The 15,685-nt window shown below is 42.7% G+C and overlaps 1 protein-coding gene across 1 annotated transcript in view; it reads left to right on the top strand.

Moving 5' to 3' along the window:
* LOC126249761 (NACHT and WD repeat domain-containing protein 2) overlaps positions 1 to 15,685 on the top strand; it is a 253,964-nt gene that overhangs the window by 48,478 nt on the left and 189,801 nt on the right. The window contains exon 8 of the mRNA XM_049951451.1: positions 5,674 to 5,916. Coding sequence (XP_049807408.1) covers positions 5,674 to 5,916 — 243 coding nt within the window. The remainder of the gene's footprint in view (positions 1 to 5,673; positions 5,917 to 15,685) is intronic.

The following is a 15,685-nucleotide window of genomic DNA, read 5'->3' as shown; positions in this document are numbered from 1 at the left end:
ATGGATCGCCTGAGCATGTAACAGTATATTGCACCACACACAAATAAGACCAAGGACAGAGTATGACGACATCGGACAAATAAAACGACAACCGGATAATTTTTCTGTGCTGAACAATATATTTGATGAAGTGTTATGAACCTTATGCGAAGCATACAGACAAGAATGTCCATACGCAAGAATTACAGTGCACACACAAGAAAGATGACAATAGAACACATGTAATGACACAGTCACAAACACAGACGCAGACTCAGGCACTAAAACCGACACAGACAGTGATATGCATATACAGGTCTAGATATAAGACAATACTAAGAATTATAGATTTAGAGCAATCATTACTGTATCTATAAAGCAACCACTTGTATAACACCTGCTTAACATGCATGGAGAAAGGTACAGTCTATTCTGTTAAACATACAACACACACACACACACACACACACACACACACACACACACACACACAAACAAACAAACACACACACGTATACAACATATAGAGCTAAGTCTAGTTACAGTAACACGAACACTGGAATAGCAGCGTCCTACATAAAGCACTCAAAACTTGTAACATGTAGCAGTAATTAATAGGTAATAGAAATACGTGCTCGTACCTGCCAGGATAGCCGAGAACGCTAACGCGTTGCTTCCCGTACTCGGGTAGGCGCGCCGGCCACGGATCGAATCGGCCTGGTGTGCCGGCCAGCCTGGATGTGGTTTTTAGGCGGTTTTCCACATCCCGCTAGGTGAATACCGGGCTGGTCCCCATGTTCCGCCTCAGTTACACGGCTCGCAGACTTCTGAACACATTCGCACTATTTCATGGATTACACTCGACGCAGACAGTTGCGGTGCACTAATTCCGTCCTGGGGATACGGGGTGGTGGCAGGAAGAGCATCCGGCCACCCCTTAAACATTAACATGCCAAATCCGATTAACGATGGCTGACACTGCAGGACAAGGCTCAAGCGATAGATAGATAGATAGAAATACGTACTCGTGTAAGCACACGTTATTTTACGCTAGTAATCAAAATAGGTAAAAATACGGTATGCTACCTCGGCTGAGACAGGCTCGTAGTTCTACTGAGCCCTCTCAACCGATTTGGGACTTCTAATTTCTGTCTACAAACTTACCCGTTACCTTTTATTCCCTTCTTAAACGCAAGAATATTTTTATTCTCTTTTCCCAAATTTAATACTATTTTATTAATAATCTGTCTGTATATTAGATGTAAGCACTTAGCTCCTCGCTGTACATTAGTGGTGGGAATCTCCAACTCATCCCTAATCTTTCCTATCATCTTCAAACTTCCTTCATTTTCTACAATTAATGATATTCTTATTTAACACTCTCAGTTTCCCTTAATTAATTAAAATTTTTTTTGTAATTATTATCATTTCAGATTTTTATTGCTACGAACGATATGTACTCGCAGTACTGAAAAAATTATGTTATGCCATGAAAAAAGTAAAATGTACGACCTGTTTTTAAAATAACAGGCAACAGGTCTCTAAATATTCAATAAAATGAAATGAAATGAAGTATCCCTTCTGCAGTTCTACCTGTCATATTTCAGCAGAACAATGCCCGGCCACATGTGGTGAAGAATGTGCCAGCCTGTTCGTTCACCTGACTTATTACCCTTTGAACATAGCTGCCATGTGATCAGTCGGCAATTTGTTCGTTCTGATCGTCATGAAACCACTGTCTTTGCCTTATGAACGCACCTACAAACTGTGTAGCAGTGTGTTCCCCATCATTATATCCAGGTCATCTTTGATTCCATGCTGGGATGTCTGGAGGCTCTGACTGCAACGCGTGGCGTCTTCGCACCAAAGTGCGTGTGTGGTTCTGTAGTTCTAATCGTTTGTACAAGGGGCGATTGGAAAGTTTCCGTTCGATGGCAGTACGGTTCGTGCCTATCAGGCAAAATCGCCTTGAGGTAATCATCCCACAGAAGCAGCAGGTTGAAGGTATCCTTTTGGTAAATCTTCGTGCCCCGCTGCGTCAAGAAGTTCATAACCGCCTGCTGCACATCCTCGTCCGACAGGAATTGTCAACCCTTCAAGGCATTTTGTAAGGGACCGAAGGTTCAAAATGGTTCAGATGGCTCTAAGCACTATGGTACTTAACATCTGAGGTCATTAGTCCCCTAGAACTTAGAACTACTTAAACCTAACTAACCTAAGGACATCACACACATCCATGCCCAAGGCAGGACTCGAACCTGCGACCGTAGCAGTATCGCGGTTCCGGACTGAAGCGCCTAGAACCGCTCGCCCACAGAGACCGGCGGACCGAAGGCGTGATAATTTCATGGGGAGGGATGAGGACTACAGGGCGGATGCTCCAATGTCTCCCACTAGAGTTTGCGTAACTTCAGTGTTAAGAAATTTGCGATATGAGGACCTGAGACTCCTTGTCGAAGTTTTCCCCGACGTTTCGCCTTAATCGCACTCATTCTTCATTCTCCGATTGAGGTCTAGCGGTGTTTGCCCTTCGGCAGCCAAGAAAAGAATAATTTTACGTTAGTTTTCACGTTTACGCATTTACCGCACACGTGTCGGAAAGACGCGAACGCTGTAATAATCCCTTGCCTACATGTTGATGTTTATATACCCGCACCGGTGTCGCGCTACGTTGCATGTAGGCTGCATCAACGCCTTTAAACGACAGCTTTTTAATCGCCCTTTATTAAATTGTTGTGCCCCTAATCTGTGGAATGGCTGGTTCAAATGGCTCTGAGCACTATGGGACTCAACTGCTGTGGTCATCAGTCCCCTAGAACTTAGAACTACTTAAACCTAACTAACCTAAGGACATTACACACATCCATGCCCGAGGCAGGATTCGAACCTGCTACCGTAGCAGTCGCACGGTTCCGGACTGCGCGTAATCTGTGGAATAAATTTGGTTGTAATCACGTATCTCTTGTTACTGCAATTTTCACAAACAGTAGTATACTTTCAGAGGGAGCAATGTCTGGAAAATACGGCGGGTGGGGTAGGACTTCCCATTTTAATGTTTGCAAGTACGTTTTGACCTCTTTTGCAACGTAGGGTCGAGTGTTGCCGTGCTGTAAAATCACTTTATCGTGCCTCTCGCTGTATTGCGGCCGTTTGTCTTTTAATGCTCTGCTCAAATGAAATAATTGCATTCGATAACGAGCACCTGTGATTGTTTCACTTGGTTTTAACACCCCATAGTACACGACGCCGAGCTGGTCCCACCAAATGCAGAGCATGTTCTTGGAGCCGTGAATATTCTGTTTGGCCGTCGACGTGGAGGCATGGCCGGGATATCCCCATGATTTTTTGCGTTTAGGGTTATCGTAATGAACCCATCTTTCGTCCCCGCTCACAATGCGATGCAGAAATCCCTTCCGTTTTAGCCTCTGAAGCAACTGTTCACAAACACACAAACGCCGTTCAACGTATCTTGGTTTCAGCTCACACCGGACCCAAGTTCCTTCTTTCTGAATCATGCCATAGCCTTGAGACGTTTTGAAATGGCTTGCTGTATTACTCCCACTAATCGTGCCAATTCTTCTTGAGTTTGACGCGAGTCTTCACTCAGCAATGTCTCCAATTCTGCATCTTCGAAAACTTTCTCTCTTCCACCACTATGCAGGTCTACGACGTTAAAGTCACCTTTCTTGAAGCGTTGAAACCACTCACGACACGTTCTTTCACCAATAGCGTCCTTACCATACGTACTTGAGACCATTCGATGAGACTCAGCGGCTGTTTTCTTCATATTGAAAGAAAACAATAACACCTCCCGCAAATGACGAGAATTAGGCTCGTAAACTGACATTTTCAATCAAGAACAACTGTATGGTGCAGACACAAATCGACTAATGTTTGAATGAGGTTATGTTGACCGAGGTCCAAGCTAACTGCCTGACGTCTGCGATCTGTTTCTTTCGACCGCCACTTACCGTTGTCACCACCTATCGGCAAACGGCGGAAGCAAAGCTGTACACCTTGTATGTTGAGTCGTACATTTGTAGAGTCACTTACCAACAAGATATTTAAGGACATTAGACATGCTCCAGGCGAGAGTCGGACCAGAGACCTCTTTTCGCTGCACAAGACAGTTTTGACCCGTACGCATGACATTCGAAATGAAGACTATATATATATATATATATATATATATATATATATATATATATATATATATATATATATATATATATATATAACTTAAAGATAACCAGTTTTAGTGTTAGAGGAAGTACTTATAACGAACCTGCAGCAGAATAAAAATACTGAGCAGTCCATATACAGGGTGGCGCACGAAATGTGTTACCATTTTGTTTTTGAATATAAACTTTATTGTCAATACACTCTGAAAGGAACATATACTACAATGAAGAGCCGTCCATGGAGATTTCATCTAGCTCAGCACATGCTCAATATATCCACCATTTCGTTTCCTAACTTCCTTCAAACGAACACTGAAGTTAGTGATTACCCTACGGCACATGTCTTCCGTAATTTCACTGCAAGCTTGAAGAATAAGTCTTCTGAGCTCCATTAAATCACGTGGACGTTTCGGGAAAATTTTTTCCTTTAGGTACCCCCAAAGAAAAAAGTCACATGGATTGAGGTCTGGACTATTGGGGGCCAATTTTGTCCGTCATTGAAGCGACCTGGAAACCTGAGTGAAATGATCCGCATGTCGAAATGCTCGTGTATAAACTCCAACACAGTGTTTGCAGTATGTGGCCTTGCTCCATCTTGCATGAACCACTGCGTGTTGAAGGGCAAGGCAGTAGCAAGAATCTATGGAATGATGCTATTGCGGAGCATGCTCAACTAACGCTCACTGTTCACAGCTTCTTCAAAGAAAAAGGGTCCAATAAGTCCGTGACTGGAAATTGCTGCCCAAACTGTAATCCTCGGAGCATAATGTTGTCGTTCATGAAGCACTTGTGGGTTTTCAGTGGCCCAAAAGCGTACATTTTGTTTGTTAACCACACCGTCTAAATGAAAATGCGCCTCGTCTGAAAACCAAACGTTGTTGAGAGTTTCTTCCCTAACCTCCACCCACTGAGCAAACAGTAGTCTCCGCTGCTTGTGTTCTTCAGTGAGCTTCTGTGCGCAGGTCATCTTGTATGGGTACATATGGAGGTCACTTTTAGGAATGCGTTGAACGGAGCGTCTGGATATTCCCAGTTGCACTGCCGCCTTTCTACACCATTTCCCGGGACTTCTCTGTACAGCAACTCGTACCGCTTCAATATTCTCCGGTTAACAAACAGGCAGAGGTCGCTTCGCTTCCAATACTGTTCCTTCCTGTACAAATTTATCGTACAACCCGTGGATGGTCTTCTTGCAAGGGACCCACCGTGTGTTAAACTGTTGTCGAAAACGCCTCTGAGTCACAACAAGGCTTTTCGTTTCATGAAAAAGTAACACAATTGCCGATCGTTGCTGTGTCGTCAGTCTTCCACTGTCAGCCATTGCTGCTTACTAGTCTCCTAGCGGCAGTATCGTGAATTACACGTCATTTCGTAACTCATTTGTTTTTCCAAGCTCTGCTGGTACTGCTGTAGAGATCCCTGCGGGATATCTAATGTGCGTCGTAAATTGTGAAAGAAACAATTGATAACACACTTCGTGCGCCACCCTGTACATTCTATACTGTATTTTCAGGTGTTTTATGGGAGAGAAGATGACCTGGAGCGTATCCAGATGTACATGACTGGGGATTCGGAGAAGCCACTGGTACTGTACGGAGAAGGAGGCTGCGGCAAGACGTCTCTGCTGGCGAAAGCGGCCAGCCTCACATCTACGGAGTGGTTCCGCGGCCGCAAGCCCATCAGCGTCATCCGCTTCCTGGGCACCACCCCCGACAGCAGCGCGCTCACGCCTACGCTCATCTCCATTTGTCAGCAGGCAAGTTTCAAGCAGCTGGTCTCATTTTGAAAATCAAAATGACCACATTTTCTTTAACTCAGAAGTGAGTGAGCGTTTTGAGTTCACTCCAGAGACCATCAGATTCATCAATATGGTGTAAGCTGCCTAAACGATGATCTTCAATTATGAGATTGGTTTTCGAACGAAAGATTGATACTTGCAATCGGCTGAGCCGCTGCAGCTGGCGCTAACTCGAAGTAATTAACACAGTTTCAGCCAACTTAATGCATTGCCTGATTAAAAAACTGAAATACCTAAAAGACATGGTCGGATGTCGATCTTGACGTATTATCGCCGATTGTCCTCGATTGAGGACAGTCCATTTTTCCGTCATTGTTACAAAGTATGCTACTCCAAACCTACAATGGGCTTTTTTGTTGTAAAGTAGGCTCTCTGTCAGCAATGGCTACTATCGTTATCTCTCTGCTACAGTTATTCAGTTGAAGACTGTTAACAGGAGTGGAACGTTTTTGCAGAGCCTGCTGGTTATTTCTATTTTTATTTTTGTAGCTGCACCTAAGATAAGAATCACTGTCATTTTCTGCTGCAACGTAATTTAATACTGTAATATGGTTTGGTACTTATGAAGGCGAAAACAGTTTATTACATTTTCTGTCCAGTGCATGAAAACCTGCTGTCCTCGTTTGAGGACACTGGGCGTTTCCACCGTAAATGTTGTTTTTCGTGTTTTACAGATTTCTTTGCAATGGATCACCCTGTTTTTAAAACTGTTGAAGAGGCAGTAGAATACTTATTTTCTGAAGAAACGGAAGCAGACATAGTAGTTCTAGTTCAAGATGTAGATGAACAGACCGATGACGAAAATATGAAAATATTGAAAATGTCTAGTTAGGAAATGCGTATGTAGACGATATTGCAGGTATTACTGAAATATTACATGAGAGAGACAACAAAGACATTCCTCGTGTTTCTTCTAAAGAATCCGGTAAATAGGAATGATGTGATCAGGTTCCGAAATATTCATTTCCTGACTTATGGAAGAAAGCTTCTAGTCTGTCGGATGAACTGAAAGAAAAAAGCGGGTGGTCTCACTCCCACGCAGGTTTTTGAAGAACTCTTTTCACAAGAAAAGCATGATTGTAGGGGAAACAGCAAAATACGCTAGGGAATGTAAAAATAAAAATAAATCTTTCAGTTTTACGTGATGAAATTCGTGTAATTATTGGGTTCTTGATCTTTACTGGCTATCGTAAATTGCCCAGTGAAAGAGATTATTGGTCTGAGGATGGTGATCTAGGTGTTCAAATAGTGAATGGTACGATGAGTCGTAACAGATATCTTGAACTCAAATCTGTAATATATTTCAGTGATAACAAAAAGACCAATGAAAACAAGAGTGACACATCTTTCAAAATAAAACCATTAGCAGAGGCTCTGGTAAAAAAAAATTATCAAAAATGGGGAGTCTTTCAGGATCATTTGGCAGTTGATGAAATGATTGTGATACTATGGATATCACCCTATGAAGCAATTTTCAAGACTGAAGCCCATACTTTGGATATGAACTTTGAGCCATATGTGGTACTGATGGATACTGTTACAATTTCTTACTCTGTTGCGGGAAGGATCAAAATGATGACACCACAAATCTACCAGTGGGTTCCAAAATATGTTTGGAAATGTTGTCCATTATTGATGAGCCGAACAGTTATAAAGTATTTTTGGCAATTACTTTACTAGTCATGACCTGCTCGTCCAACTGAGGGAACTGGAATTCCATGCAAGTGGAACTAGAAGAGAAAGCAGAACAAGGAAGTGCCCCAATCACCAGATAACATCATGAAAAAGAAAGAAAGGGGATATTTTGAGTTCATATTTGACAGAGGGGAGGCAGTTTTGATTACAAAATGGAATGACAAGAAGTGCGTTACAGTAGCAACTAATTTCGACACTGTGCTTTCTACCGTCAAAGTCCAACGTTGGAATTGATCCCAAAAAGGAAAGGCCAGTGTTCCATAATCACAAGCATTGAATGTATGAAAGAATTTCATGGAAGGCGTCGATCTTCATGACTGGCTAACAGAGAAATATATTGTTGCAGTGCATTGTTAAAAGTGGTAATGGTGCCTTTTTACGAGGATGGTAAATATGACTGTTGTGAATGTATGCTTGGCTTTCAAGAGATGCAATGAAGGAACTTCTCTTTCAGTGAAAGAATTCAGAAGACAGACTGCAAGAACAAACCAGAAGAAAGGTCTTGAAATCAGATCAAATGAGGGAAGACCAACATAACTCCTCTCACCTTCCAGGAGTAATGTACCAGATATATGGTATGACCAGAAGCTGCACGTCATCTAGAAGTGTGAAAAACAAAGACAATGCTAGTATGAGAAGTGTAAAGGAAAGCCGAAGTTGTGCGAAGTGTAATGTTACTCTTTGTATGGAATGCTTTCCCAAATATCATATCAGGCCTTAACGGAACTAAATTGGGCGATAATTGGTTATCGTCGTACATTACACGCCATCAGCAGGTACGTAAATGATCAGAGTTGCAGTAATGTCTGTGACAGGCAGAACTGCCACCAGAGTGCATTAATGTTGTTCATGTTTAATGTTCGCAGCGACCTGGGAGAGGTCCCACTCTTCCAATGTTTTGGAAAGGCACAGTGACGTTACCCCCGGCATCATGGTGGTGGTGGTGGTGGTGGTGGGGGGGGGGGGGGGGCAGCCATCAGGTAAGACTTCATGTCACACCTGATTGTGACTGAGGGAACTCTGACTGCACAACGGTATGTCACAGATATCCTGCATCCTCATGTGTTACCTCTCATGCGATAGTTCTGTGGTACCATTTTACAACAGGGCAACGCTCTTCTACACATGACAGTTGTGTCTATGAACTGTCTGCGTGATGTTGAGGTTCCCCTGTGTCCAGCAAGATCCCCAGATCTGCCCCCAATAGAACATGTGTGGACCAGCTGGAACGTCAACTCCGTCCGAATGCCAGTACCCGTGGTATGAAGGACTAGGTACAACATTTGGGTGCCAGCTTCCTTTAAGAGAGGATACAACGCCTTTTTGACCCCCTTCCAAACTGAATGAGAGGTTGCATCCAATACAAAGGGAGTGCAACGTCATACTGATAAATTGCCTCATACAGCTAAGTTCTTTGTAAATTTGGCTCGATATTGTAATAACTGTAGTAACTTCACTTACCCTCTCTGCCTGTGTCGTTTTATACCGTTTCCTCCCCCCCCCCCCCCTTCTGGGTGCTTCACTCTTTATGTGGAAGTGTAATTCTGTTTCAGATGTCAGTCTTCGTCAATACTTGCTTCTTTGGCCGAGTTAGCTACATTATGGAGATAAAGAACGAAAAGCACCGCTAACAGCTGGTAAAACTTTGTTTTAATTGACTTTACTACCGCTTTTATAGCTTGCAGCCAGGTCTTCAGGTGCAACCTACGTGCTTAAGAATTGAAATCTAATTACGACGAACGAAGGATCATCGAGAAGATGGTCCACGTAATATCCTCTAAGAATGTTGCCGGGTAGATCGAACCAATATACTGGCCATACATTGCATGTGCGAGTATCTATACGAAAAGGAAACAGTGTTGAATGCTAAAACCATTTTCGAATATGTAGCTCATAACATAGCTGACGGTGGCACTACTGAATAAATTAGGCACGTCGCTTTCTTACCTACGTCAAATTAGACACGGAAGGAGTAGCTTGCAAAAATAGGCCCTGTCTCTAATAAGAATATTCTCGGAATGGCAATACCTTGACTAAGAACGTTGGATTGACCTATGATGGTTTAATGTAATAATTTTTGTGAGTATAAGTTTTCAAATAATCGTCTATAATTGCACAAAATTGCAATACAGTTTAAAATTATATTTCTTTTCTTAAATATGTAGATTGCACCTTAAGATGCGGCTGTAAGCTGTGAAACCGGTAGTGTGGTCAATTAAAGGCAAGTTTTACCAGCTGTCAGCGATGTTTTCATTCACCATGACCTTCAGCACTAAATTATAGAGGCGCAAGGAGGAGATTAGTGTTTAACGTGCAATCAGTATCGATCTCATTAAAGAGGGAGAAGGAAGGCGGCCGTGCCGTTACGAAGGAAGTATCCCGGCATTTGCCTAAAGCGATTTAGGGAAATCACGGGTAACCTAAATCAGAATGACCGAACACAGGTTTGAACCGTGGTCCTTCCGAATGAGAGTCCAGTGTGCAAACCACTGCGCTCGGTGAGGCACTACTTGAAATCCAGGTAATGGAAGAATATTTTCTACTAAATGCGCTTAGATAACCGCACTTTTTTTTTTCAAAAAAACTGAGATCCAGATTTCAGTCCAGCCACCCTATCCTTTAAGCTTCTTGTGGTTTCCCCAAATCATTTCAGACCAATGACAGAACGGCCATTTAGCAACCCTCGACCGATTCTTTTCTCCTTAAATCTCTAGCTAAGCTGACGCTCCAGACTAATGTCCTCGGTATTGGCGAGACGATTAACTCTCACCTATCTTTTGCGCGTCAATGGAAAAGAAAAAAATTTCATCATTAGAAGTTGGCTGGTAAAGTGAAGGCGTACAGTTTGTGCGTGTTAATAGGCTGGGTGAAATTTGCCACCTGCTCACATTCGCTTATGGATAGAGGGCGTGAAGCACCGGTAGCCCGATTGAGTGATCGGTCCACATTGGTACTTTTGAGAGGAGGCCTTTAAATGCAGGTGGAAAATGAAAAATGAACGCGTCGAATCACTGTTTCCACGTTAGTGAGTTTTTATTCAATTTTATACAGCTTGAAAACGGTATCCGATTGAAATTGCAGAGTCATACATCTACGGTAAATCTGACTTCAATAACAGCTTCAGTGTCGTATATAGCCTGCCCTAGCTAAGAAGCAGGCTTACATTCGAGAACAGAGTCGATCCTAAGAGCGCCGGATGTTATTTTCTGAAAAGGGGCCCCCGCTACTTCCACCGGCTGTCGTAGTTCGTTTAGGGATGTTATCACTGATAAAGGGTGGGCCAGACGCCGTCACATCGTATTAAGAATTTGCTCAGTGGCTGGCCAGGGTAGTTGACGAACATCTTGGGGAACGCCTCACACAACGCGAGAAATGTGCGCACATGCATTATCCTACTGGAAAGTCAGATAATCCTGATGCATGAACGAGAACAGTACTGGCTGCGTGATGTCCCTCGAAAAACACTAGAGGTATACGGTCATTGGAGAGTATGGGTCGCCACACCATAATGCTGAAAGCTGATAGTGTATGTCGCTGCCGGACACATTTCGGCAGTTGCTGTCCGCCGGGTTACGCTGCGGTCACAAACAGAATGATGTCGTTGACGTCAATACTTCCGTCAGTGAACACAACTTGACACCATTCATGCCTCCAGCTGCTCATTTCTCAACACTGTCGGAGGTGGGTTGCGCATTGAAGAGGTGTGAGAGGGATCCTGGACACAGACACGCTTCCTAGTAGCCTAGCTTCCAGAAAACGGTTCTCGATGGTCCTAACTGCAACCTGGGTGGAACACTGGCCGTAACTTGTGCTGCAGTCGCGATGTAACCACGCCAGAATTAACGATTGAACCAGGTATCTGCATACCCTGCAGTTCGGAAATAGCCGCAACTGACCTTTGAAATCAATTGTGTGGTACAATTCAGCGCTCTGCAGGCCCATAATACCATTTGTTATGGGTTGTAAGTAAGTCTAGCTTTTCTTGGTAAGTAAATGTATGATAACAAATAGTTAAGCTTCAAAATAAAATTTGTTCCGTATCTCTTCGTGTAACTTAGCTTTTTGCATGGTGCTTCGTCAGTTATGGCGAAGTATGCAGCGGGAGAAAAGAAGAAGATGTATATTCTGCCGAAAGGTGATGCAAGACATAGATGAATACCCTATTTTCAATTTTTCTCCAACCCGAATCCCATGTTTCACTATAAAAGCACCCCATGTTATAACAATTTCGCGAATCAAAAATGTTTTAGTGCGTTTACAATGCCATATAACCCAAAAAGTTACACAGATTTCGCTTCTTATCTTCGTAATCAACCCTTCCCGCGTGCCATTTTTCTGCTGGATTTCAACGATCTGTGGAAAACGTGAGGGTTGATTAATGAGCTGGTAGTAGAGCGGAGGTGCCTGAATGTGGGTCGGGAATCGAGAGCTTAGCAGAAGTTTAATATAAGCCCCACTTTCGGCAAGCGTGTCAGGAACGCCCGATGAATTACTTTTTAGAGTAACCATAATGTTAGACACGTGTGCAGCGTAATGGATAGCCACTGGTTTGGCCCACATCGGGGGATTTGTGTCTGGAATCGCGTTTCCGGGGCGTGACTTTCACAAAGGGGCCTTATTAGGGCTTAACGGCACAGGTGATGAAGAAAAGGTGGAAGAGCATCCGATTAGATACTTGTGGAAACCTGCACTGACAGGAAGCGTCACAGCGACATTCACGTGTACTTTTCGCAATCCATTTCTCAGCTCTTGCTGGACTATTCTTTATATCGTTATTAACCGTTTATTTTAAGGTTTCATTGGCATATCGAGCGAAAGAAAAAACTAAATTTTTCTGTGCGTAGTCTAATTTCTGTTACGTACAACGCTAGATGCTTGAAGTTTCATTGAAATTCCCTATGTTTCTCTGTATTACGCGTGGACTAAACGGAACGGTGACAACACTACTAGCACATCGCTGAATATTCCTTCAGATCAACTTTAGGGGGGTAGGACGTCAAACGGGCCGACTTGGAGCTGGAGAGGCACCACAGGACATTTTATTTTCTACTGTCTATACTTTTACAAAAAACTTCATAAAACTTTGTCAGCATGACCAGGAAGGATTCTGGATTCACACTCATAGCAGTGGAAGTTCAAAAACATAACAAAATATTTTTTTTGCATGTGAAATTTCATCATTTTTTCGCTTACTATTGGCTGCATTTGTTGCTATAGGGACATTTTTCTTCACAAGTAACAAAGATTCTTTGATGAATTTTGCACAGCATACAAACCATACTTACAGGTGTATGAAACACTAGAATTTTCCAAATCTATTTAAAACTGTGGTAAAAATTGAGATAATTAACTAAAAAATTTGATTTCTTTCTAAACATAAAGTTTAAAACGTAACAGCTCATTCATTTTTTCATAAATTAAATAGATTCTAGTGTTTCAGACACCTATAAGTATGGTTTGTATGCTGTGCAAAATTCATCTAACAGTCTCTCTTACTTTTGAAGAAAAGTGTACCTATAGCAACAAATACAGCCAATAGTAAGTGAAAAAATGATGAAATTTCACATGTAAAAAAATATTTTGTTATGTTTTTGAACTTCCGCTGCTACGAGAGTGAATCCTGAATTCTTCCTGGTCATGCTGACAAAGTTTTATGAATTTACTTATAAAAGTATAGACAGTGGAAATTAAAATCTCCTGTGGTGCTTCTCCTGCTCCAAGTTGGCCCGTTTGACGTCCTACCCCCCTTAAGGAGATTTCCGAACGCTGGAATAGTTCTTAACCAAAGTTTACACGAATCTCTTCATGAGGGTTCATGAGCATATGCACTGCACTTTGTCAGAATTCTCCCCAAATTACAGATCTTCCATTCACCCTCCCCACAAATGATCTTACGCTTTACTTCTTTTTCATATCGCTTCATAAAATATTTATTCTGTATGACAAAGGCAAGAGTTTGCTACTGACACTTCCTTTTCATACTGCGGGAATTTTTCTTCCGCCGTAGTTATTACCTTTTATTTTTCTATAGATAAGAAGCGTTTTTGTCTACTACATGAAGTGGACCTAATTTGAAACTTTCAGACAAACGTGGTTTTTGTTCAAAATGCTAACAATTGCTTCCACGTGCAGCATGGGTATTTCATGAAGAATATTAGTCTATAGCTGAGACTGTTGACCAAGCGAAATTTCTTCTTCTGATTGGGCGTCTAATGAGAACATGTATGGAAATCGCTGTTTCTTGCAAAACCTGTAAATGCAAAAATATAAAGAAATAAAGGAAGATGAGAATTTGATTTTCGTCCACGTCGAAGTCATCAGTGCGTATTTGGAGAAAGTTCCGTGACCGTTTTGAAGGAACTGGCGTTCGCTTGAAGTGATTCTGGTGGACCAAGGAGAGTCTCGAACTGGATGCTCAGACACAGACGTGAGATTCACTCCTTCAAAAATGAATGTAGTATCTTAACAACTGCGTCACACGAATCCGTGGAAACACAGGCTATTTCTAAATTACTGTTGCAAAATCGTAAGATTTGTAGGGGCGATGGATAAGTAATGGCTTGAATACGAACCGCTTTCTGGAAATGTATTCTTTCATTGCTACAGCAACAAGCATGTGAAATTGTGAGTCCCACTAGCCTGCATCTGTTGACTGAAAGATAGTAATTCATCATAACTATGGAAATTATTTCATCTGCAAAAAAGAGGCTAATGTTGTAACAATGGCCACTGCTAACCGCTGGTTTTAGAAGCACTGTGGACTCCTGACCATCAGCGATAGAGGAGACAGTGAGTTTGTAATGTGATATGTTATTACTGGACGTTTCGTGTGTCCCTCTACCTTGGGAATGTTACCACATTAGTTAATCAGGTATGTATGTAGTAATTACCAGAGTCAGTGTAAGTTATTATGATTCTTTTAATCAAGAGACGCGGGATAGTGAAATACATTGTTCTGTGTAGAAATGAAACAGTTCATTTCTGGATATACATTATGTGATCAAAAATATCCGGACACCCCCAAAAACATACGTTTTTCATATTAGGTGCATTGTGCTGCCCCCTACTGCCAGCTACTCCTACCAGCGACCTCAGTAGTCATTAGACAACATGAGAGAACAGAATGGGGCGCTCCGCGGAACTCACGGACTTCGAACGTGGTCATGTGATTGGGTGTCACTTGTGTCATACGTCTGTACGCGAGACTTCCACACTCCTAAACATCCGTAGGTCCACTCTTTTCGAGGTGATAGTGAAGTGGAAACATGAAGGGACACGTACAGCACAAAAGCGTACAGGCCGACCTCGCCTGTTGACTAACAGAGACCACTGGCCGACAGTTGAAGAGCGTCGTAATATGTAATAGGCAGACATCTATCCAGACCATCACACAGGAATTCCAAACTGGATCAGGATCCACTGCAAGTACTATGACGCTCAGGTTGCAGGTGAGAAAACTTGGATTTCATGGTCGAGCGGCTGCTCATAAGCCACGCATCACGCCTGTAAATGCCAAACGACGCCTCGCTTGATGTAAGGAGAGTAAACGTTGGACGATTGAACGGTGGAAAAACGTTGTGTGAGTAACGAATCACGGTGCACAATGTGGCGATCTGATGGCAAGGTGTGGGTATGGCGAATTTCCAGTGAACGTCATACTCCATCGTGAATGGTGCCAACAGTAAAATTCGGAGGCGGTGGTGTTATAGTGTGGCCGTGTTTTTCATGGAGGGGGCTAGCATCCCTTGTTGTTCTGTGGGGCACTATCACAGCACAGGCCTACACTGATGTTTTAATCGCCTTCTTGCTTCCCACTGTTGAAGAGCAATTCGGGTATGGCAGTTGCATCTTTCAACATGATAGAACACCTGTTCATAATCCACGAACTGTGGTTACACGACAATAACATCCCTGTAATGGACTGGCCTGCACAGAGTCCTGACCTGAATCCTATAGAACACCTTTGGAATGTTTTGGAACGCTGATTTTGGGCCAGGCCTCACCGATCGACATCGATACCTCTCCTCAGTGC

This window comes from Schistocerca nitens, chromosome 3 (assembly GCF_023898315.1).
Source record: "Schistocerca nitens isolate TAMUIC-IGC-003100 chromosome 3, iqSchNite1.1, whole genome shotgun sequence".
Lineage (NCBI taxonomy): Eukaryota > Metazoa > Arthropoda > Insecta > Orthoptera > Acrididae > Schistocerca > Schistocerca nitens.
This window is presented reverse-complemented; position numbering and strand designations above follow the sequence as displayed.